The sequence below is a fragment of the Myotis daubentonii genome, chromosome 9 (genome assembly GCF_963259705.1).
Source record: "Myotis daubentonii chromosome 9, mMyoDau2.1, whole genome shotgun sequence".
Lineage (NCBI taxonomy): Eukaryota > Metazoa > Chordata > Mammalia > Chiroptera > Vespertilionidae > Myotis > Myotis daubentonii.
The window spans coordinates 43,589,207-43,611,706 of record NC_081848.1 but is presented as its reverse complement, the minus strand read 5'-3'; the positions used below and the strand labels follow the sequence as shown (position 1 = coordinate 43,611,706).

The 22,500-nt window shown below is 41.1% G+C and overlaps 1 protein-coding gene across 12 annotated transcripts in view; it reads left to right on the top strand.

The window, feature by feature from the left end:
- Positions 1 to 262: 262 nt before the first annotated feature.
- The window catches only part of NUP98 (nucleoporin 98 and 96 precursor), a 108,836-nt gene continuing 86,598 nt past the window's right edge, over positions 263 to 22,500 (top strand). For 11 of the 12 annotated variants that reach the window (XM_059708597.1, XM_059708601.1, XM_059708596.1 and 8 more), the window contains exons 1-5: positions 263 to 403; positions 15,353 to 15,454; positions 19,302 to 19,403; positions 19,514 to 19,690; positions 21,743 to 21,882. In XM_059708597.1, coding sequence (XP_059564580.1) covers positions 15,379 to 15,454; positions 19,302 to 19,403; positions 19,514 to 19,690; positions 21,743 to 21,882 — 495 coding nt within the window. In that variant the 5' untranslated portion in view covers positions 263 to 403; positions 15,353 to 15,378. Of the gene's footprint in view, positions 404 to 521; positions 643 to 15,352; positions 15,455 to 19,301; positions 19,404 to 19,513; positions 19,691 to 21,742; positions 21,883 to 22,500 lie in introns of those variants that run through there. The other variant, XM_059708593.1, reaches the window with a different exon arrangement.

Below are 22,500 nucleotides of genomic sequence, written 5' to 3'. Positions count from 1 at the left end.
CGGCGAGAGGCGGGACTCCAAGTCCCTCCCACCATCCCTTCCCTTTCCTCCCCCTCATCCCCTAAGTCCCTCCTCTTCCTCCTCGCCCCTTCTCCCGAAGACCGCCCTCACGTTCAGTTTCAAAAGCCTCGTTGCCCAATGAGTCATAGGGTGGGCCTCGAGTGGCGTCGGCGGCTGCCAATGCGCAGGCAGCGAGGACCGAGCGCCCGGAGCGAACCTCTGACGGCGGGCGGCGAGTGACGCAGTCGGGCCCTCCGCGCGCTGCCCCCGAAGCGGCCGTCTGTGTCGGAGCTGGTGGCGGCGGTGACGGTTTCGAGGCGGCCGCGCGCTGCTCCCTGAGCGGCGGGTGGCGAACGGACCTCGGCCTTGACTCCTGGCACCTCCCCTCCCCCACCGCGCCGAGGTAGGTCGGGGGCCGGGGTGGCGGCGGCTCGGGACGGCAGGCTCCTCCTCTCCTCTGGGCGGGCGGTGTGCGGGGCTTCCCAGGCCCTCTCCGCGCCCAAGTCTCGGGCCCCGCGCGCACCCCGGTCCCGAGGGAGGGGGCGGCCCCGCGAGCCTGCGGCCCCGAGGCCGGCTCTGACGGAACTGGGAGAGAATGGCTGTCGGTGGGGTCGGGGCCGGGGGCTCCCATCGCAGCCTACGGTGAGGGAGCGGCCATCTACCCAGTTGTATTTATTCATTTGCCCGGCGATGACGAGGTGGGCCGGGCCAATGAATAGGGTCTCACTTCATTTGCGGTGGCAGCGCCTTTAAAACCCTGAATATGGTCTCGCCGCACTTCCCTTGACTCTCGAGTGGGATGGGCTGTGTTTGCCTTGGCCTCTCCTGCGGGGAAATGTGCAGTTCCCGGGTTAAGGTGGGTGGATCGAGCGTTTGTTCGCTGTTTGAAACATCTGAGAATTAAGGTCAGGTTGGTGGAGTAAAAGGTTATTTTCGGGTCTCCCACGTGTTTCCTGTAAAGCTAATTGGAAAGATGGGGTTTCTAGGTTACTGTATACTCTATAGTATGTAGCCATAAGGGCCTTGGTAGTTCAGCCGGTCTGCCCTAGGCCAGGAGCAGGGTGTCTAGCCGGAGAAGCCCAGGCCCAGAGAAGGGACAGGATGAGCCAGTGCCGGGCGACTCAGGCTAGAAATGTGTCTCCTAATGGTCCCCTCACCTAGACCACGAGACCTAAGCTTACAAGTTGGTTAAAGAATGTCAGTGATGTTATGTACTGTAAAACAAATTGGCAAGACCACAAGTTTTCCTCTTCCAAATCTGAGATTTTTATTCTCCTGGGGACTCAGAAGAAAGATTCCACCAACCCACAGCAGTGTTGGAATAGAAAGCAGAAAATATAGATGAGACTTAGAAACGTAGGCAGCAGTCATTTTACCTTGGAACTCATGGCTTCTCTCGTGCAGAATCAAAGTTTTGTAGTTGAAGGAGGTGAGAAAATGTAACTTTTGAAAAATAAACTGAAGCATTCCCTGTGGCAGCCTTATGAATTAAGAAACCCTTGTTAACTGGGTGACAGAGGGTATGTTGACTTGGTGGAAGAAGTTAGGATATTTGAAAAACAAAAGTTAGATAGGATGGAGGGACTAGGAAATACATTGGTAGAATTATTTTTTGACTCTTCGCTAAGATTTGATGTGCCCTGGCTGGTGATGCTCAGTTGGAGCGTCGTCCTGTACCCCAAAAGGTGGTGGGTTCGTGAATCTGTCTCCTCTCTCTCCGTCCTCCCTCCCTTCTCTGTAAAAAGTCAGTTAAAATTTTTGATAAGAGTAAGTCATCACTATGTATCAGTAAGATCTTCACTCTTGTTTAGATAACAAAACTGAAAAAGAGTAGTGTACTAGTATAAGAGCTGAAGAGATCTGTAGTCTAAATACTGAGATGTGAACAGGATATATTTTCTGTGATATCTTCTCAGTCCAAGCATCGCCCTCTTCTGGGAAGTCTTACCTGGCATCCTCTCTGGTGCAAGCTTCCATTAGCACTATTTGAGACTTCTATTTATAGCACAAATAATTCCGTGTTTTAGCTGTTTGTCTTTTTATTTGTCTGTGGTAAATATTTTTGTCTTATCTTTGTATTCGGGTTGTTTGACACATAGTAGGCTCTCAGTAAGTGTGTTTGCTTAAATGAGTAAACATATGGAGGAATTAAACCTAAAAATCCTATATAATAAACCCCTAATATGCAAATTGACTGAACAGTGGAACGACCCCTCGCTATGATGTGCACTGACCACCAGGAGGCAGACACAACACAGGAGCTGCCTCCAGTCCACAGGCGCCAGGCCAGCCAAGGCGGGTGCCAGCAGGGGTCCCCTCTCCCCCAATTGCCTCGCCAGTCACCCCACAGATCAGCTCTGATCACTGGCCAGGCCTAGGGACCCTACCCATGTATGAATTTCGTGCACCTGGCCTTTGGTAGTCTATAAAGAGGCTGGGTATTTGTGTGCTCCTGAAATAGGTGGCCCAGATAAGAGGACTCATAACATTCATGTTACATGGTACTTTGGTACCTGATTTTATTTATATCCACTAGCTCTTAGATAGCTAAGAGCAAGTAGTGTGTTCAGGAAATCACATTCACAGCTTAGAGGAAAAAGAATTGGTTATTTTATTGCAATATTATTTCTATGGTGGCAGTTAACCTATGAAGTAAGGGGTTTAATTTCCAATAAAGAGCACATCTGTAATCATGGAATTTGTTGAAAGGTTAGAGGACTAAGAAAATCAGAGATTAAACAATAGGTATTAGAGGTAAGGTATGTTTCTTGAGAATTTGGTGCATTCTTTGTGTTTGGAATTGAACCTAAGTATAGTAAGTCCTCACTTAACATCGTTGATAGGTTTTTGGTACTGTAGCAAAACTACATATAACACAACCAGTTTGACATAGGCTAATGAGCTAAATTCTTACGGCTCCTCATTAATATTATAACAAAATGATGATGTTTGAAGAGCTGCTGTATTTGGAGCAAGGTTTCTCATCTTGACACTGTTGACATTTGGAACTAGGTAATTCTTTATTTGGGGGAGCTGTCTTTCGTATTGCAGGATGTTTAGCAATATTCCTGGCCTCTACCCATAATACCCTCTCCCCAAGTTGTAACAATTCAGAATGTCTCCAGACATTGTCAGATGCCCCTGGGAGGCAAAATTGCCTCAGATTGAGACCACTTCTCTAGAGGAAATATTTCGAATATGTATTTCAGTAAAATCATACCTTTATGTGTTGCCTGGTGTATGCTTGTAAAGTAAGCTAATAAGTTCCATTTTGTTAAAATTGTCCTTGAAAAACCTTTAAGTTAAATTGTTTTGAAATCTGGTATTGGGAATCTGCAGAGTCCTAGACTCATTTTCTTTAGTTTCTCCTTTCATTTCTGTGGTAGCCTCCAATTCTCTGGGATAGGAAAAATCAAGGTCTTGTTTGAAAGGGGGTAGACCATTGGTTAAATAAAGCAATATGTATATTTTTGTGAAAGAAAGTACAGGAACCTGTAGCTGATATAATTAAATGTGATAGTTTGTGATTCCATTATCTTACCATTTTACTGATATACATAAATATGCACTAATCAGAGGTTTTGTCCCATTGTACTAACACTGAGAATTTGATAAATACTGATAATTGCCCTATTGAAGAGTTTGTCCTTAATTCAGTGTAGTGTGGAACAATTGCAAATTTTCAGTAGAGAAATAAAAATTGGTTTTTAAAATATAGCTCTAACTAGAAGCCTAGTGCATGAAATTCGTGCACTCCATTGGGGGGGGGGGGGCGTCCCTCCGCCCCGCCTGCGCCCTCTCGCAGTCCAGATGTCCGCCTGCCAGGGATCAGGCCTAAGCCGGCAGTCAGATATCCCTCTCGCAGTCTGGGACCCCTTGCTCCTTACTGCCCACCTGCAGTGGAGGTGGGAGAGGCTCCTGCCAACTCACCAACTGTGAGCCTGCCTTCTGGCTGAGTGGTGCTCCCCCTGTGGGAGCGCACTGACCACCGGGGGCAGCTCCTGCATTGAGCTTCTGCCCCCTGGTGGTCAGTGTGCGTCATAGTGACCGGTCGTCCTGCTGTTCAGTCGATCCATCATATTAGTGTTTTATTATATAGGATTAGCTAAGTCTGATACTGAGTGAGTTTAAGCTGGGGTTAGTGTAGGTAGATTGGAAGGTGTGGAACTGGAGTTACACTGTAGCAATAGTCTAGGACAGTGGTCGGCAAACTGCGGCTCGCGAGCCACATGCGGCTCTTTGGCCCCTTGAGTGTGGCTCTTCCACAAAATACCATGTGCAGGCACACACGTACAGCGCGATTGAAACTTCGTGGCCCATGCGCAGAAGTTGGTTTTCGGCCTGGGCGAATCTATTTGGAAGAAGTGGTGTTAGAAGAAGTGGGGGTACGTACGTTCGTTCGCTGAGGTCGACCTCTCAGATTGAGGAGGTTTTTAGCAAAGGCCAGCTTAGGAGTACCCTAATTAAATTAATAACAATGTACCTACCTATATAGTTTAAGTTTAAAAAATTTGGCTCTCAAAAGAAATTTCAATCGTTGTACTGTTGATATTTGGCTCTGTTGACTAATGCGTTTGCCGACCACTGGTCTAGGATGAGAGCAGGTATCAAAGGTTTCTTTTTGTTTTTTGGGAGGGGTTCTCAAAGTTTGATGTCTCTGGATTCCTTCACGCTTTTAAAACTTATTGAAGACTCCAAACAGCTTTTATGTGGGTTACATCTACTAGTATGTACTAGAAATTAAAACAAAATTTTAAATGATATTTTGATTTTAAAAGTAATAAGTTAATGTGTTAGCATAAGTAATTTTATGAAAAATGACTAAAATTTTAGTGACAAAGGTGGTGTTACATTTTGCAAATATCATTAATGTCTGACTTAATAGAAGATCATTGGATTTACAGATCATCTTTTGCATTAATGGTTAAGTTTTGGTTGAAGTATGTGAGCAAAATTCAGACTCATACAAATACTGGAAAATGTTATGGGTTAGCTCAGCGAGATAGACCACCGACTCAGAATTTAAATTTTAAGAGCCTTTATTAAGCTGGCCAGCTGACTGCTAGCCGTGCTCTTCCCGTAAGAGCCCCACAGCTTGCAGTGCAGACCGAGAGTACAGCAAGACCTTTTATCTGCAACACTACAAAGTATTTTTTTTAAAAAAAGAAAAACAAACTGCAAAGCGGTTCATTAGCCGTTCCTGGTACTGGCAGGGTAAAAAGTTTACATAAAATTTACGAGCAGGGTCACACCTGGCTGGGTTTAATCATAACACATGGCTTTTCTAGTGAGATAATTAGCAATTTTTCTCTCCCATGGTCCCTGCCCCTCAGCCTACTTAGTAATTCTTTTTTGTCAGGCCCCTGCCCCTAGCACAGAAAAGGGTGTTGTGTTTTTGTGTTTTGTTTTGTTTTGTTTACAGTTTGGATGACTTTACTCATTGAAGAGAAGAGTTTTTAAATAGTCTTTTCAAATAATTGTTTCTTTGACACTACTACACTCAAACCTTTTTAAAAGTTTGTTGCAATATGAAATCTGAAACGATATCATTGAGCTTTTGTGCTCTGTTACATTAAGATTCATTAGTTCTTGCACTTTAATATTATCCATGCGAGATTGTATGAAATTATATATTGATCATTCACTGAGTTATGTAGCTCTTCCAAATGTTGACAAAGTTAATTGTACAGTTGTTAATATTTTCACTTATCAGATAAGTCTTTAGAAGTTGAGAAGCTGAGGAGTTCTTAGTTGTAGATACAAGTTTTCAAAATTCTAATTTTGTTCCCAATCTGAATAACCCATGGTTTTTTAATTATTCTTTGAAACAATAGAAACCTGCTTTTCAGGAGCTCTAGTTTGAGGCAGCTTTGTCTTTCTAACTGTCCTTTAGTGTAGGCCCCATAATGCCTATTGTTCAGATGCAGAAATTGAGGCTTAAGAGGTTGAGTATTATGACTTAACTGCAATTTACATAGTAGCTAGCAAGTGGCAGAGGTTTTTCATTCCTTTTTAAATTAAAAAATTTTTTTAAATACATTTTTTATTGATTTCAGAGAGGAAGGGAGAGGGAGAGAGAGATAGAAACATCAATGATGAGAGAGAATCATTGATTGGCTGCCTCCTGCACACCCCCTACTGGGGATCGAGCCTGCAACCCAGGCATATGCCCTTGACTGGAATCCAACCCAGGACCCTTCAGTCAGCAGGCTGACGCTCTATCCACTGAGCCAAACCAGCTAGGGCTAAATTTAAACTTTTTAATTAATTTCAGATTTGCAGAGAATTGCAAAGATAATAAGGGGCAGAACCTTAAATACAGATTAGTCTCAATCCAAAGCTAATGTACACTTTTCACTACTTACATTTTTTTGAAATGAGGATTATGTTAAGGGGATGAAAAAAAATGCTACTCAGCGTTGTAAGTAAGGATCTGTATTAGATACTATGAATTACTTTAAAATTAATGTATACCCTAATGGGAGAAATTGAGTAAAATTAAGATGCTTTTTACCAGAGATCATATGACCCAGGGGCAGGTATAACAACAAATATATTGCATAACTACAAACAGCTGGGAGGCATTTAGTTTATGTAATAAGGTTTGGAAAGGGGAAGTGTTTCTGAAGGGTCTAATCTGGGACAGTCTTGTGAAGCAGGTGAGGTTTGAGCAGTAATTTTTAGAAAGAAAAGTGGACATAGTTTTTAGAGAAACAAATGAATGTCCTAACAAAGGGAAAATGGTTTGATCTAGTGATCAATCATAGGAGAGATACGGTAAAGCAATCTGGAGGATGGCAGATAATTTTGCTGGGATGTCAATTAGGTGATTAAGATTAGCTGATCTCTTCCTGGAATTCTGCCTATCTCTCCCATCAGTCCTCTCTCATTTTAGGTAAAAATCAACATTTTTTTCTTTCATTTTAAGTATGGATGCTAGTTCCTGCCTCTTTTAGTACTTTTGTGAAGATTAGGTGAGAGAATATATGAAAAAGTACTTTGTAAAACTGGAAAGTACTCCACCAATCCATTCATCTAACAAATAATGTTTTTGCTTACTGAGTGATACAAAGGAACTCAGTAAAGTGGAAAGGAAAAATTACAGGTATACTTCATTTGTTGCGTTTCACAGATGTTGCAATTTTTTTTTTTTTTTTAACAAATCAAAGGCAAGACCCTCCACCAGCAAAAAAAAACTGACTTGCTTTAATTGTGATATTCACTTTATTCGGTGATCTAGAACGGAACCCACAGTATGTCCACGGTTGTGCCTGTACTTTCCATTTGTGTAATTTTGTGTTGTCAGAGAGCATCAAGCTTGCTTAGTCATTTCAGATAGCACTTAGAGTTGGCAGTGCTTGGTTGTTACCATGTGTCAGAGTCTGTCTACCACTTTTCTAGAAGGAAATGAAGTTTTGTCATTATACCCAGAGTTCACAAAACTCACAAAAGTTGGATGTATAAACCAGGACATTAATTTATTGAGCTTCATTTGGGATGGGTGAGGAATACTCAACTACTGGTGTCCGTTATTAAGGCTGCCTCTTTCTTGTATCATATAGTCTGAATTGTTGATTAGAAGATTGAGCATAGAGAGCATAGTACATTTTAAGGGGATTGTTTCTACTATTGTACTACTGTGTACTACTACTTCATTTTGATTTTTTCTTTCTAAATAGGTCTTATACCAAAGAGAAAGCAATGAGTGAACATAACTGTATGTTCATCCATAAAGGAAGTGGGTAATCTTTGTAGGAAAGTTCATCCAGGCCATGGTGACTAGAACTCCCATGTTTGCCAAAGAAGTGTCTTTCTCCTGATAGTGTTGGATCAATACTGCCAAATTTTGATTTTATATTCTCCTTATTTATAGTGAGTGCAAAGTCATTTTCCTTTAGTTGTCCGTGTTCTTTCTCTAGGACAACTCTAGGTTCTCTAGACTCTAAAAGCACAGCTTCTGGAGTCAGAATAGTCATGTAACACTTAACAACAGAGAAATGTGTTGTTAGGTGATTTCATTGTGCCAACATCAGAGAGTGCACTTACACAAACCTAGATGGTATAGCCTACTACACACCTAGGCTATACGGCATAGTCTTAATGGGCTACCGTCATATATGCAGTCCCTTATTGACTGAAACATTGTTATGTGGTACATAACTAATAGCTTTGTGATCTGGGGCTAATTACTTTTTGTGTTTCAATTTCAGCATTTATAAAATAGGGATAAAAATACCTCACTGGATTCTTAGAAGGTTTATATGAGATAATTCATAAAAAGTGTTTGGAACTTTGCCTGGAACATAGAACTCAAATGTTAGCTATCTAGTATCATTCCAGGAATGAGTGACATGCCTTTAAACTTGAGTATATTTAGAAGTTCCACACATTTCAGTCTCTAGGATTACTTTTTTATTTTTTGAATGGATTTTCTACATTTTTTAAAAATTAAAAAAAGTGCAAATATTTGTATTTTTTATTGATTTTACAGAGAGGAAGGGAGAGGGATAGAGAGATAGAGAAACATCATGAGAGAGAAACATCTATTGGCTGCCTCCTGTATGCTCCCTACTGGGGATTTAGCCTGAAACCTGAACTGTGACCTCTTAGTTCATAGGTCAACGCTCAACCGTAGACCCATGCCAGCTGGGCTGTACCCTTCATTTCTGACTTTTTTTTTTTTTTTAATGGTTTCCATGTTCTTTTTTTTTTCTTCCTTTGATTTTCTTTTTAGTTTTTTTAATTTCAACAAAACCTATTTTAAATATAGTAATATTACATGCAATAGATCTTAATATTTCAAGAAAAACGATGTTAAATGTAATAGTTACATGCATTAAACATTAATATCTCAAGAAAAATGATTTTAAATATGTCACATGCAATAAACACCAATTCAAAAAAATAATCTTACATATATTACATACAATAAACATTAACATTTTAAGAATAAAAGGATTTTAAGTATAATATTACCAAAACTGTACTAACATAGTATGATATCACAAAAGTTGTAGAAAATATTAAAAATCTGCAAATAACAGGATTACTTCTATTATATTATAGTATTTCCCCCCCCTCTGGCTCTATTTTTCTTCATCAGTTTATATTGTTCATTATATTCCACAAATGAGTGAGATCATATGATATTTATCTTTCTCTGACTGGGTTATTTTTTAAAAAAATATATTTTGTCAATTTTTTACAGAGAGGAAGGGAGAGGGATAGAGAGTTAGAAACATCAATGAGAGAGAAACATCTACTAGGGATGTGCCCGCAACCAAGGTACATACCCTTGACCGGAATCAAACCTGGGACCCTTCAGTCTGCAGGCTGATGCTCTATCCACTGATCCAAATCGGTTAGGGCTGGGTTGTTTTTAAAGTATGTTTTGTTGGATATGAGTATTGCTACTCCAGCTTTTTTTTTCCTTTCCATGTGCATGGAAAATTTTTTTCCATCCCTTCACTTTCATCCTGTGTGTGTCCTTTGTTTTGAGGTGGGTTTCTTGTAGACAGCTTATAGTTGGGTCATGTTTTTATAACCATTCAGCTACCGTACACCTTTTGACTGGAGCATTTAATTCATTTACATTTAGAGCTATTATTGAGAGGTACTTTTTTATAGCATTTTAATTCCATATGGCTAGGTTTCTCTCTCCGTTTCTTCTTCTCAGCAATCCCTTTAGCATTTCTTGTAATGCTGGCTTGGTGGTGATGAACTCCTTTAGCCTTTTTTTTTTTTTTTGTCTGGGAAGTTCTTTATTTCACTGTCTATTTTGAATGATAGCTTTACTGGATATAGTAATCTTGGTCTCAGATCCTTGCTTTCCATTACCTCTAGTACTTCATGCCATTCCATTCTGGCCTATAGAGTTTCTGATGAGAAGTCAGGTGTCAGCCTTATGGGAACTCGTTTGTAGGTAACATTTTCTGTTCTCTTGCTGCCTTTAAGAGTCTCTCTTTGTCTTTAATTTTTGGCATTTTAATTATGATGTGTCTGGGCATGGGTCTGTTTGGGTTCTTCTTGTTTGGGGTTCTCTGTGTCTCCTGCACTTGTGTGACTTTTCCCTTTACCAGTTTAGGGAAGTTTTCTACCATTATTTCTTCAAACACCTTCTCTTTTCCTTTCTTCCTTTCTGCCTCTTCTGGCACACCTGGTATTCTAATATTGTTACGTTTCACATTGTCCCACAGCTCCTTTAAGCTGTCCTCCTGTTTTTTAATTTTTTTCTTTTTGGTTCTCTAACTGAGTGATATTTTCAATGCTGTCTTCTAATTCACTTATTCAATCCTCAGCTTCTCCTCATCGGCTGTGTATTCTTTCCAATGAGTTCTTTATTTCTGTTATGTCATTCTTTATCTCAGACTGTTCTTTTTTCATAGTTACTATATCTTTTTTCATACTGTTGAGCATTTTTACCATCATTACTCTAAACTCTGTTTCAGATCAATTTATCTCTGCTTCATTTATCTCCTCTTCTGGTGAATTCTCTAGTTCTTTCATTTGGGGGTTGTTATTTTGTTTCCTCATTTTAGTTGGCTGTTTGGGTTTGTGACTATTAGGTAGATTCTCTACAACTCTCAATCTCTAGTGCAGGTCAGTGTTAAAGGCTGTTTATGACTAATTGGATCAGGCAAAGACTCAAAGCCTCCAGAAACTGCCTCTGTACAGACTAAAAGGATTCTGACTTGAATTGCCCCCAGGCAGTCGTCCTCCTGTGTGGCGAGAGTTTTTTCAATAGGGTGGGCCAGTTGCTTCCGCCTGGAGGCTAATTGTTATTTTTTTAATATCTAAAGTGGCCTCAGGGTGTGTCAACTGTCTTCCCCCCAGGCAAGGCAGATGACTATGTTGGAAAGATGTCCTCCACTGTGTGAGGGAATGACTCAGCCCAGGAAACTTGGTGTGTCTACCTTCTGAGCTCTATCCCTCCAGTCCCCGGTCCTGTGTTCTGCTGTCATAGCTCCAGTCCACTTCACCCTCCCTCTGCCAGAGCACAAGGTGGGTGGCTTCACAGGGAATTTTTGTGCATTGGCCCTTTAAGAGGGTGCCCAAACTTCCAGCTGCAACTCCCTGGCAGACAGCACCCCACAGCTTTACAAAGCTAGGTGTTATTGTGGGCACACTCCTCAGTTTGGTGCTCTCTTCTGGGGAGCCCAGCTTCAGGATTAGATCCCAGAGTTCTCAGTGGCACCCCCCTACAGCTGAGATATCTCTCCGGGACTTCAGTTGCTGTCTGTGCGTGCCTGGCCAGCCCTTTTGTGCCTCCACCCCTTCTGTCAGTCTCTATGCCATCTCTACCTTCGGTCCTTGGGTATCAGGCTTCTCTCCTGTGAGTTTTCCATTGATCATTCAGGAAGCCTTTCTATATTTCAGTTGTAATTCCAGCTTGTGCCTGGGAGCATGTCTGTGCTCCGTGTTCTTTTTTTCATACTGCTCTCACTAAGTTCTGTGAAAACCCTTATAGCTATTGTTTTGAACTCTATCTGGAAGTTGCCTGCATTTCATTTATTTTTCTGGAGATTTTTCCTGTTCTTTCACGTGGGACCTGTTTCTTTGCCTCCTCATCTTGGCTGCTTCCCTATGTTTGTTTGCTGTTGTTTTTTAAAGTTCCCCAGCCTTTATTTATTTTAAAAAATATATATTTTATTGATTTTTTACAGAGAGGAAGGGAGAGGGATAGAGACTTAGAAACATCGATCAGCTGCCTCCTGCACACCTCCTACCGGGGATGTGCCCACAACCAAGGTACATGCCCTTGACTGGAATCGAACCTGGGACTTTTCAGTCCGCAGGCTGACGCTCTATCCGCTGAGCCAAACCAGTTAGGGCCTATGTTTGTTTCTATGTATTATGTAGAGTTGCTACATCGCCCTTATGCAGGGACTGACCCCATGGAGTATGACTTGTTTTAGTGGGGCTTGGGTGACAAACAAATCTGGCTCTTGAGTGTGTCATTCATGGAGGTGTTTGGGCTGTAAACTGGTGTTGTCTGAAGCTGTTCACAAGGTGAACTGGCTCTGGGGCCTCCTTCTGTGCCTGCCTGGGGCCACCTGGCCTGAGCTACAGAGCGATCAACGGCTGCTACTATTGCTGATATTGGAGGTACCTGGGAGAGGCCAAGCTATGAACTGAGGAGTCTGGTTGCCGCTAATGCCAGGACTGGGGCCACTTTGCAAGAGGTACAGGGCATGCAGAGGCCAGATGTTGCTTGCTTGAGAGATACTGGAAAGTCTGAAGCATGAGCCAAGACTGGCCATTTGTTTGCAGAAGCCACTGGCAACTGCTTGGGTGAGTCTGAAAGTTGGGTGTGAGGGAGGGTCTCAGGGAATCACGAGGATGGGACAAACAGTGTTACCCAGGTTGATGGAGACTCAGATATGGTGCCCACTTGCAGGCTTAATGGGGGAAAGGAACAGTGGCCTCTGCTAGCACTTCTCTCTGGGAGAAAGCTGCCCCTCTAGTTTTTGTCCTGATGCCAGACAATTCAGTTCCTCCCCATATGTCCTTGGTGCCTTTTGAGCTGTCACCCTAGCGCGGGAGCTCAGTGCAAGGGAGTTTGAGTTAGTCCGAGTGCAGTCCCTGTAAGAGGAATGCCTGGGACTATGTGAGCCCTCTGTCTCACTCAGCCACAATATCCACTGGTTTTTACAGCCAGAAGTTATGGCATTGGAACGGTGGGCTGGGGGATCTGATATGGGTCTGGGACTCCCTCGCTCCTTAGGGAGGGTCTCTGAAATGGAGCTATCCCTCCCAGTTTCTTTTTAAATCCTCACCCGAGGATATTTTTCCCATTGATTTTTAGAGAGAGAGAAAGGGAGAAAGAGAAAGAAAGAAACATACCTGAGACACATCTATTCGTTGCTTTCTGCACAATCCTTGATTGGGGCCAGGGATAGAACCTGCAACCTAGATATGAGGCTGTTTTTAAAATCTTGGTTTGCTTCCATGGTAATAATTTTTTTTTAATCCTCTCCTGAGGATATTTTTCCATTGATTTTTATTTTTATTTTTTAAATATATTTTTATTGATTTCAGAGAGGAAGGAAGGAGAGAGAGAAACATTAATGATGAGAGGGAATCATTGATCGGCTGCCTCCTGCATGCTCCCCACTGGGGATTGAGCCCGCAACTTGGGCATGTGCCCTTGACTGGAATCAAACCCAGGAGCCTTCAGTCAGCAGGCTGACACTCTATCCACTGAGCCAAACAAGCTAGGGTTCCATTGATTTTTAGAGAGAGTGGGAGGGGGGGGAGGGGGAGAGAGAGAGAGAGAGAGAGAGAGAGAGAGAGAGAGAGAGATTGAGATTGATGGGTTGCCTCTGGCAGGGGGGTGGAGGGGTCGAACCTGGAACCCTTCAGTCCACAGGCCGACCCTCTTATCCACTGAGCCAAACCTGCTAAGGTGGTAATAATTAAAACACACACACATACATACATACATACATACATACATACATACATACATTTAGAATCCCAATATGGTCAGGTTTGAGATTAAGCCAAGCTCATCCTTGCCAGAACCAAAAAGGATTTGGTCTTTTCATTGTCTCTTGTTCTTGGGTCTGGAACAGATAAATTTCCTTAGTACTACATATGTTCTTGCTTGTTGCTTAGTATATTCTTTCCTAGGATTGAGGGAATCCATGTGAAGTCAGAAGATAGGTTAAACTTTAACTTTGGGAAGCTTGCTAAACACCTGATTCTGTTTTCTTATCTGTAAAATGCAGGTGGTAAATAAAGCATAATATCCTTTCAGGGTTGTTGAGACAATATACAAGAGCTTATAAACTGTGAGGTGTTTCACTGAATATTTTATTACTACTTAAAATCCCTTTTGAAATATATGTGTGAATCTAGTTTTCAATATTAGATAAGATTATTAAAAATCAAAAAAACCTTTTTTTATCCTCACCGAGGGTATTTTTTCTATTGATTTCCTGAGATTGTGAAAGGGAAGGAGGGAGGGAAAAAATCATTGATGTGAGAGAGACACATGGATTGGTTGCCTCCCTCACACACCCAACTGGGGCTGGGGAATGAACCTGTATCCCAGATATGTAGCCTTGACCAGCCAGGACTGGTTCAATTATTTCTAGAATGGAACCTGGGCGGGTGGAGGCATATTTTGAAAAGCTTGCCAGTGATTCTGATGTAGCAGCCCTAGCCATCTTGGACTACTGGTTTCAGTGAGCTTTGTTTAATCAAAGGAGTTCTTAAATTCCTAGATGTTGGAAATTCAATGTGGAAATTTTTTTCTAGGAGAGTTTAGGGGACAGACTGTTAATTTCTATAAAAGCACTAGGTATTTAAAGGCAGCTTCGCCCGACAGGTTCGACTCAGTGGATAGAGCGTCGGCCTGTGGACTGAAGGGTCCCAGGTTCGTTCCTGTCAAGGGCATGTACCTTGGTTGCGGGCACATCCCCAGTAGGGGGTGTGCAAGAGGCAGCTGAATCGATGTTTCTCTCTCATCGATGTTTCTGACTCTCTATCTCTCTTCCTTTCTGTAAAAAATCAATAAAATATATTAAAAAAAATAATAAAGACAGCTTCATCTTTTCCAATGTTGCACATAATGTTTTAAGTGTTTAAGTACTAATGGGACACTGGAACAAAGAAAAGTTATATTTAATTTTATTATATGAACAAGGCATGATTTTACTAGAAGAAAAAACTTGAATTATGTGTACATCATAGGAAAATCATAGTATCTGTCAAAAAATACAAATAAGCCCTTGCTGGTAAGGCTCAATGGTTCTATTCCTGGTCAAGGGTGTGTACCTTAATTGCAGGTTCAATCCCCACCGCAGTAGGGGCAGGTTCTGGAAGCAACCAATCTAAGTGTCTCTATCTCTCTCCCTCTCTTCCCCACCCCATCCCTTCTCCCTTTTATATACAAAAAAAGAGGGAAAAACTTTTTACAATGCAAACTATGGAAAATAAACCTTGACAAAAATTTTAGCTTCTCAGGTGGTTAGGATAGCAGAATATTACTGTAATTTTTTATGGGAATTGTGCATAACCTCCTAGATGAGCATGTCAAAATCTAGCACTGTGGACCTGAAATCGTCATTAAAAGGGCAGGCTTAGGTTTATAGAAGGTTAAAAAACATTGTTCTAAAGGGATCTTTTGGTGGGATCTAAACTTTAACTTTACTTTGTGCTATTCAGCCCAATTTTTCAAGGTCTAATTTATTATACAAAGTTATAGGATATTGAATGAGAGTGGTGAGCATTATGCTACAATTTGAACAGATCTAAGGGAGTTTATATGGCCTGATGTATTTTCTGAAATAATTACATTGTATTCTGTGATGATAATTATAAAATGATAATTTTTTCTTCTTTCCAGCATTCTGAAGCAGACTCATTTTGAAGATGTTTAATAAGTCATTTGGAACACCCTTTGGGGGTGGTACAGGTGGCTTTGGCACAACTTCAACATTTGGGCAGAGTAAGTTTAAAAAAAAAAGGTGGGGGAGGGAATCTTAAGCTATTCTTATTAAGAACACATCCACTTTGATGGCTTTAGAGAGGAATTTTATTTATACTTCCGTTTTTATAGCAAAATCTTTTTGAAGAAATGATCAGGATAAGATCTTGTGAAATTTTTCTAAGACCATAGAAATAAATTCTGAGTTTTCAAGACTTTCTGATCATCAGTAGGTACTTAAAATATTTTCATATTGGCCTTTTTAATAAAAAAATTTTTTCTTTTTTAAAAATATATTTTGATTGATTTTAGAGAGGAAGGGAGAGGGAGAAAGAGAGCTAGAAACATCAATGATGAGAGAGAATCGTTGATTGGCTGCCTCCTGCACCCCCGCAACTGGGGATGGAACCCACAACCCAGGCATGTGCCCTTGAGAGGAATTGAATCCGGGACCCTTCATTCCATAGGCATATGCTCTATCCACTGAGCCAAACTGGCCAGGGCTTTATTGGTCCTTTTAGCAAAAAGTTAGTTTGTTTCTAATTTTCAGACCAGGAAATAACTTGTTAAATATTGAAGCCTACTGCAATTATTGAATAACTGCTCTGAGATTTACTATATGAAAAAGATGTGATGTTCAGAAACAGAATTGTTAAAGTGTCTAATTCCCTAATTCCCACCAGCCTTCCTGAGATCCACTCCCCTCCCCACCCAGTATTGTGCGTGACACTAGTTTCCTATAGCAGCGCGTATTCACTCATTTAAAAATGTTTTGTTAAAGTAATTTTTTGTGTGTTGGTTTGTGTTTTTTGTTTTGTTTGTTTTTAATATTTTTATTGATTTCAGAGAGGAAGGGAGAGGGAGAGATAGAAACATCCATGATGAGAGAAAATCATTGATCGGCTGTCTCCTGCACACACCACACTAGGGAACGAGCCCGCAACCTGGGCGTGTTCCCTTTACCAGGAATTGAACCTTGATCTCCTGGTTCATAGGTCAACGCTCAACCACTGAGCCATGCCGGCTGGGCTGTTGGGTTTTTTTGAGGCAATATTGGTTAATAACATAAGTTTGAGGTATGATCTCTCTACACTGTAGCATGCTCACTACCAAAAGTCTAGTTTCTGTTGCCATACATTTGACCTCCTTAACTTATTTAGTCTTCCCCTCAAACCTCCATCCCCTCTGCTAACCACCAGTCTTTGTCTGTATCTGAGTGGTTTTGTTTTATCTTGTTTATTCATTTGTTGTTTTTGTTTTATATTATACATTAATGAAACCATACAATTTTTGTCCTTTTTTTGGTTTAATTTCACTTAGTTCAATACCCTCAATCTCCATTCATAATGTCTTAAATGGCATTATTTCATTTTTTTAAATGTATATCTCACATCTTTATTCATTCATCCATCCATTGACACTTAGGTTATTTCCATATCTTGGCTATTGTAAATAATACTGCAATGAACATAGGAGTGCATATATCTTTTCAAATTAGTGTTTTCATACTCTTCAAATAACTTCCCAGAGGAAGAATTGCTGGTTCATATAGTAGTTCTATTCTTAATTTTTTGAGGATTTTTAAAAAGCATAACTACAAACCTCAATCATGCTTAATAAAAATGATAGAGAAACATTTTCAGGTGTCCTGACCTTGTTGAGCACTCTATGTCTAGTCCTTGATTTTTAAATTAAGAATGTTCCTAAGAGTCACCTTTTTCCCCTCAAAGTACATATTTCTCATTATAGAACTATGAATTAGGATCTTGGAGGTTGGAATCTAAACATATGTATTTTGAAAACACTTCCAGGTCATTCTGATGTTCTCTAGAAAATTAAGGACTGTTCATCCCATTGACTATGGAGTATATGATGTGTGAAGAGAATATTAATACTTTAATTTTGATGATTTTACTTTTGTATGTAACTCAGTAACTAGTTACCTTGGCCTCCCCCCCCCCCCCTTTTTTTAACCTACCTGTTGAAGTCACACCTTTTCACTTTGTTTTCTTACTTTTCCTGGGGACAGTGGGGAAAAAATGCCTGTGGCTTAATTAGCTTTATAATTAGTAGTCTGATGGAATTTTGAAAAAATTGTTTAGACAAGGGGGACAGGAAGAGATTAACTTGAGAACATTTAACCAGTTAACTGCCATAAGCGTCTATAGATGCAAGTGGCAGACCTTCTTTAATTAAATTCAAAATATCGTGGCATCCTGAACCAGTTTAGCTTAGTGGATAGAGCATCAGCCTGCAGACTGAAGGGTCCCAGGTTTGATTCTGGTCAAGGGAATGTACCTTGGTTGGGGGCACATCCCCAGTGGGGAGTGTGCAGGAGGCAGCTGATTGATGTTTCTCTCTCATCGATGTTTCTAACTCTCTATCCCTCTCCTCTCCTCTCTGTAAAAAAAAAATAAAAAAAAAATATATATATATATATGTATATATATATATATATATGTATATGTATGTATATATATATATATATATATATATATATATATCCTATCTAATAAAAGAGAAACATGGTAATTGGCGTACGACCGCTACCCTTTTCATTGGCTAATCAGCGAGATATGCAAATTAACTGTCAGCCAAGATGGCGGCGGGCAGCCAGGCAGCTTGAAACTAACATGAGGCTTGGTTGCCTCAGTGACGGAGGAAACCAACGTTCCGCCTGCAGCTGCCTCTGAGCCTGCAGTTTAAGAAACATTGTAACAAATACGCCCAACTTCAGCCAGCAGATTCGCAACATTGTAAGCAAAGGCCAGAAACCTACTTTCAGCCGGAGGCCTAAGAGCTGGAGCCAAGCCTCAAGCTAAAGCTGGCCCAGAATAAAAAAAAAAAAAAGGAAAAAAGGAGCGGTTGGGAGCTTCAGTCACCCCCAGCCCGAAAACAGCCCTCAGCCCCTCACCCAGACTGGCCAGGCACCCCAGTGGGGACCCCCACCCTGATCCAGGACACCCTTCAGGGCAAACCAGCCGGCCCCACCCGTGCACCAGGCCTCTACCCTATATAGTAAAAGGGTAATATGCCTCCTGGCACTGGAATCAGCATGACAGGGGGCAGCACCCAAACCCCCTGATCGCCCTGCGGCTCTGTGACAGGGGGCGGGGCCACAACCTCCCTATCGGCCCTGCTCTGTGCCTGATAGGGGGGAGCTCCCCCCCCCCCCCACGGGCCCTGCTCTGTGTGTGACGGGGTAGAGCCATAACCTCCCCATCAGCCCTGCCCTGAGTGTGAGAGTGGCGGCGCCCCAACCCCCTGATCCGCCCTGCTCTGTGGGTGATAGAGGGCAGCACCCCAACCCCCTGATGGGCCCTGCTCTGTGCGTGACAGGGGGTTGCTCCACAACCTCCCCATCGACCCTGCCTTGAGTGTGACAGGGGACGGCGCCCCAACTCCCCAATCGGCCCTGCTCTGAGCCCGACCAGGGGCTGCACCTAGGGATTGGGCCTGCCCTCTGCCACCCGGGAGCAGGCCTAAGCCAGCAGGTCATTATCTCCCGAGGGGTCCCAGACTGCGAGAGGGCACAGGCCAGGCTGAGGGACCCCCCCCCCCCCCGAGTGCACAAATTTTTGTGCACCGGGCCTCTAGTATATATATATATATTATTGTGGCAGTTACTGGATATGCTATATGCATAGCCCATAGACATACAATATTGTGGCTAAGGCCTGGGGTGGGGGAATGGTAGTTGGAGGGGGGGAAAATGGGAGGACATCTATAGTACTGTCAATAATAAATTTTTAAAAAAGATTAGACCAATGGTCCTATCCAGATATAGAATATTAAGAGATAGCAATACTCTTTTTTATATTATCACCTGATTTAGATCTTATTTTAACCATGGATTTGGTTTTTTCAGATACTGGCTTTGGCACTACTAGTGGAGGGGCATTTGGAACATCTGCATTTGGTTCTAGTAACAATACTGGAGGCCTATTTGGAAATTCACAGACCAAACCAGGTAGGGGCTTTATGTGGAATAGAGTTGACTTATTTATAGCTGATATAGGACTTCACAAAGTGGCTCTAATATGTCTGTATAACTGTTTTTTACCCCCTTCCATCTCCCAGGAGGATTATTTGGTTCCAGTTCATTTAGCCAGCCAGCTACCTCCACAAGCACCGGTTTTGGGTTTGGCACATCAACAGGAACATCAAATAGCTTGTTTGGAGCTGCAAGCACAGGGACCAGTCTTTTCTCATCCCAAAACAATGCCTTTGCACAAAATAAGCCAACTGGCTTTGGGAGTAAGTAGGACATCATTGGACATCTACATTTAACAATCAGATTTCCTATTGAATGTGTTTTTTTCTTCTCCTTTTCCCTGTGCTCAACATCTTCCCCCCCCCCCCCCACCAGATGGCAGAAACAGAGGGAGAAGAAAACTTCAAAATATATTGAAAGTTTAATAGACTAGAAAAGGGGGGTGGGGGGATGTACATCTCTTCAAGAATGGAAATCGGAAAAGCATTAGTATTTAAGGGATATGTGAAGGTAGAGGCACCTGATAATAGAATGACCAGAGATGGGATGAAAAGCCAGGTTAGAGTGGTGTCGTAAGTGTTAAGACAGGAAAATTTATGAGGAGGAATGTGTGTAGTCAACAGTATTGTGTGGCATGGGCACCTTTTTATCTCTGTTTCACATTTGGTATGGAGAGAGACTAGAGCAGCAGTGACAAATACTGGCCATGACAAGGTTAGTTTCCTCCATTTCTTGCCCATGGCAGATATGTTTAATTGATGGCTTCTTTCTGTTTTAATCTAAATGAAATCTGGGGATGTTTCTCCACACAGCACTTTAGTTGAACAGATGTGGCCTGTGAGTTGCTGCCATTCCCAGCACAAGCAAATGGCAGAACAACTAAGTTACCAAACTATCAGTATGTTACAAACGGAAAACTTTTGGGGGATGTTGAAATATTTAACCATGACAATGTAAAATGCAATCTAATGTACTAATTCAAAAGAGATGTATCTATTTACTTTATAGATTAGAATATGTTTTTAGAAAATAATTTGCCATTGAGAGTGCTTTCTTTTTAACATGGTAATTAGGATATCGCCTAGTATTAAATAGTATTGGCAGATAACTTTCCATTACTTGCTGACATTTCTGGCTCTATATAGATAACTTCTTTAGAAGTAGTATTTCTCATATTTTGCAAAATACCCCTTATAGAACAGTTAAATTCACTTAATTTTTATTATTTTTTTTCCAATTAATTTTTAAAATGAGCCTTTTGGAAAAGTAAGATGATGAGAGGATCTACTTTCTATAAAATGATCAGCATGCCTACCAATTTTTCTATATTACTTTTCTGTGTGAAATTTAACATTAACCTGTTTAGTTGTCATAATAGGACCATTTGTATGTTTTAAACTTTCTGGTTCTGTGTGGGTGTTTTTAGTAATATGTAAATAAAATATACTATGGCCCTTGTTGAAGTTTGTTGTGATAAATGCTTTCAGAAATACAAGCTCATTTGCCCTAATCGGTTTGGCTCAGTGGATAGAGCGTCGGCCTGCAGATGCAAGGGTCCCAGGTTCGATTCCAGTCCAGGGCATGTACCTTGGTTTCGGGCACATCCCCATTAGGGCGTGTGCAGGAGGCAGCTGAACGATGTTTCTAACTCTCTATCCCTCTCCCTTCCTCTCTGTAAAAATTCAGTAAAATACATTTTTTTTAAAAGAAATACAAGCTCATTTAGTATTAGTCTTGACAAGAAATGAGAAATGCGATAAAATTTATAATGAAAAAAAAAATACTGTTTTTTTTAACTTGTATTTCAATGATACCCAAGTAGGACTTCGTGGAAACTTAGTTGAATATAGGATTCAGATTTTTTTAAAAAAATGTTTTGTAATGCAGTGACTTTATTTTTAAAAATATATATTTTATTGAATTTTTACAGAGAGGAAGGGAGAGGGATACAGAGTTAGAAACATCAATCAGCTGCCTCCTACACACTCCCCACTGGGTTTGTGCCTGCAAACAAGGTACATGTCCTTGACCGGAATCGAACATGGGACCCTTGAGTCCGCAGGCTGACGCTCTGTCCACTGAGCCAAACCGGTTAGGGCTAGGATTCAGATTTTGTGTCACTTCAGAGTTGAGAGCTTAGAGTTGTGTGTTTGTGTATGTGTATGAAATACCTGCTAGTGAAAACGAAATTTGAAAGAGAAAATTTGAGGTTGTGAAAGTACTGCTGTTCTAGTGCCACAGTTCAATTTCAAGATACCTTACAGGTTCTTACAGTCTTTACTGTTCCCGTCTAATTTTTTCTATCTAATTTATAGATTTTGGAACAAGTACTAACAGTGGGGGACTTTTTGGAACTACAAATACCACCTCCAATCCTTTTGGAAACACATCTGGCTCCCTTTTTGGGCCCAGTAGTTTTACAGCTGCTCCCACTGGGACTACCATTAAATTTAATGTAAGTATTTTCTTCCAACTTTTGTGGAACTTCTCTCCCATTTGTATATTTGTAGGATGAATCCTAAAAATTTTTCTCCTTTGAATTATGCAAAGTTTAGTCTCATTCTTCCCAAAAGATGTGCTAAGAACAAAATGTGTAATTAGTTGTATAGTGGAAAGGCAAGGTCTTGAAATATAAATTTAGATTATAATGCATATTTGAATTATATTCACTCCAGTCAAATTTGTATTCAGAAGGTTGATTATAACAGGTAATATAAGGTTGAATTTGTACTAGTATTTACTGTGGTCATAATTTGGCCTCTGAATGGTCAAACATTCTTTATAGAAATAAGGAATGTGGGGCAAACTGTAGGAAAATAAGACCTCTTCAAAGAGATACATGGAATCACTCATCAGTATTGTATGTTAGTTAAAAATAAAGCTTTTTTGTTGGTGAAATGGCAAAATGGGGCAATAGAGTTTTGTTTTCTTTGGCTTTTTTGAGAGGAGTTGGATAGAGGATTAGAGCGGAAGCTATTGTTTACAAAAATATATGGAATACTACTTGATGTGATTGGTTGGAAGATACTTAGGATAGGCTTGAGGCAGTTAGCCTCATGGCAATCTGGCAAAA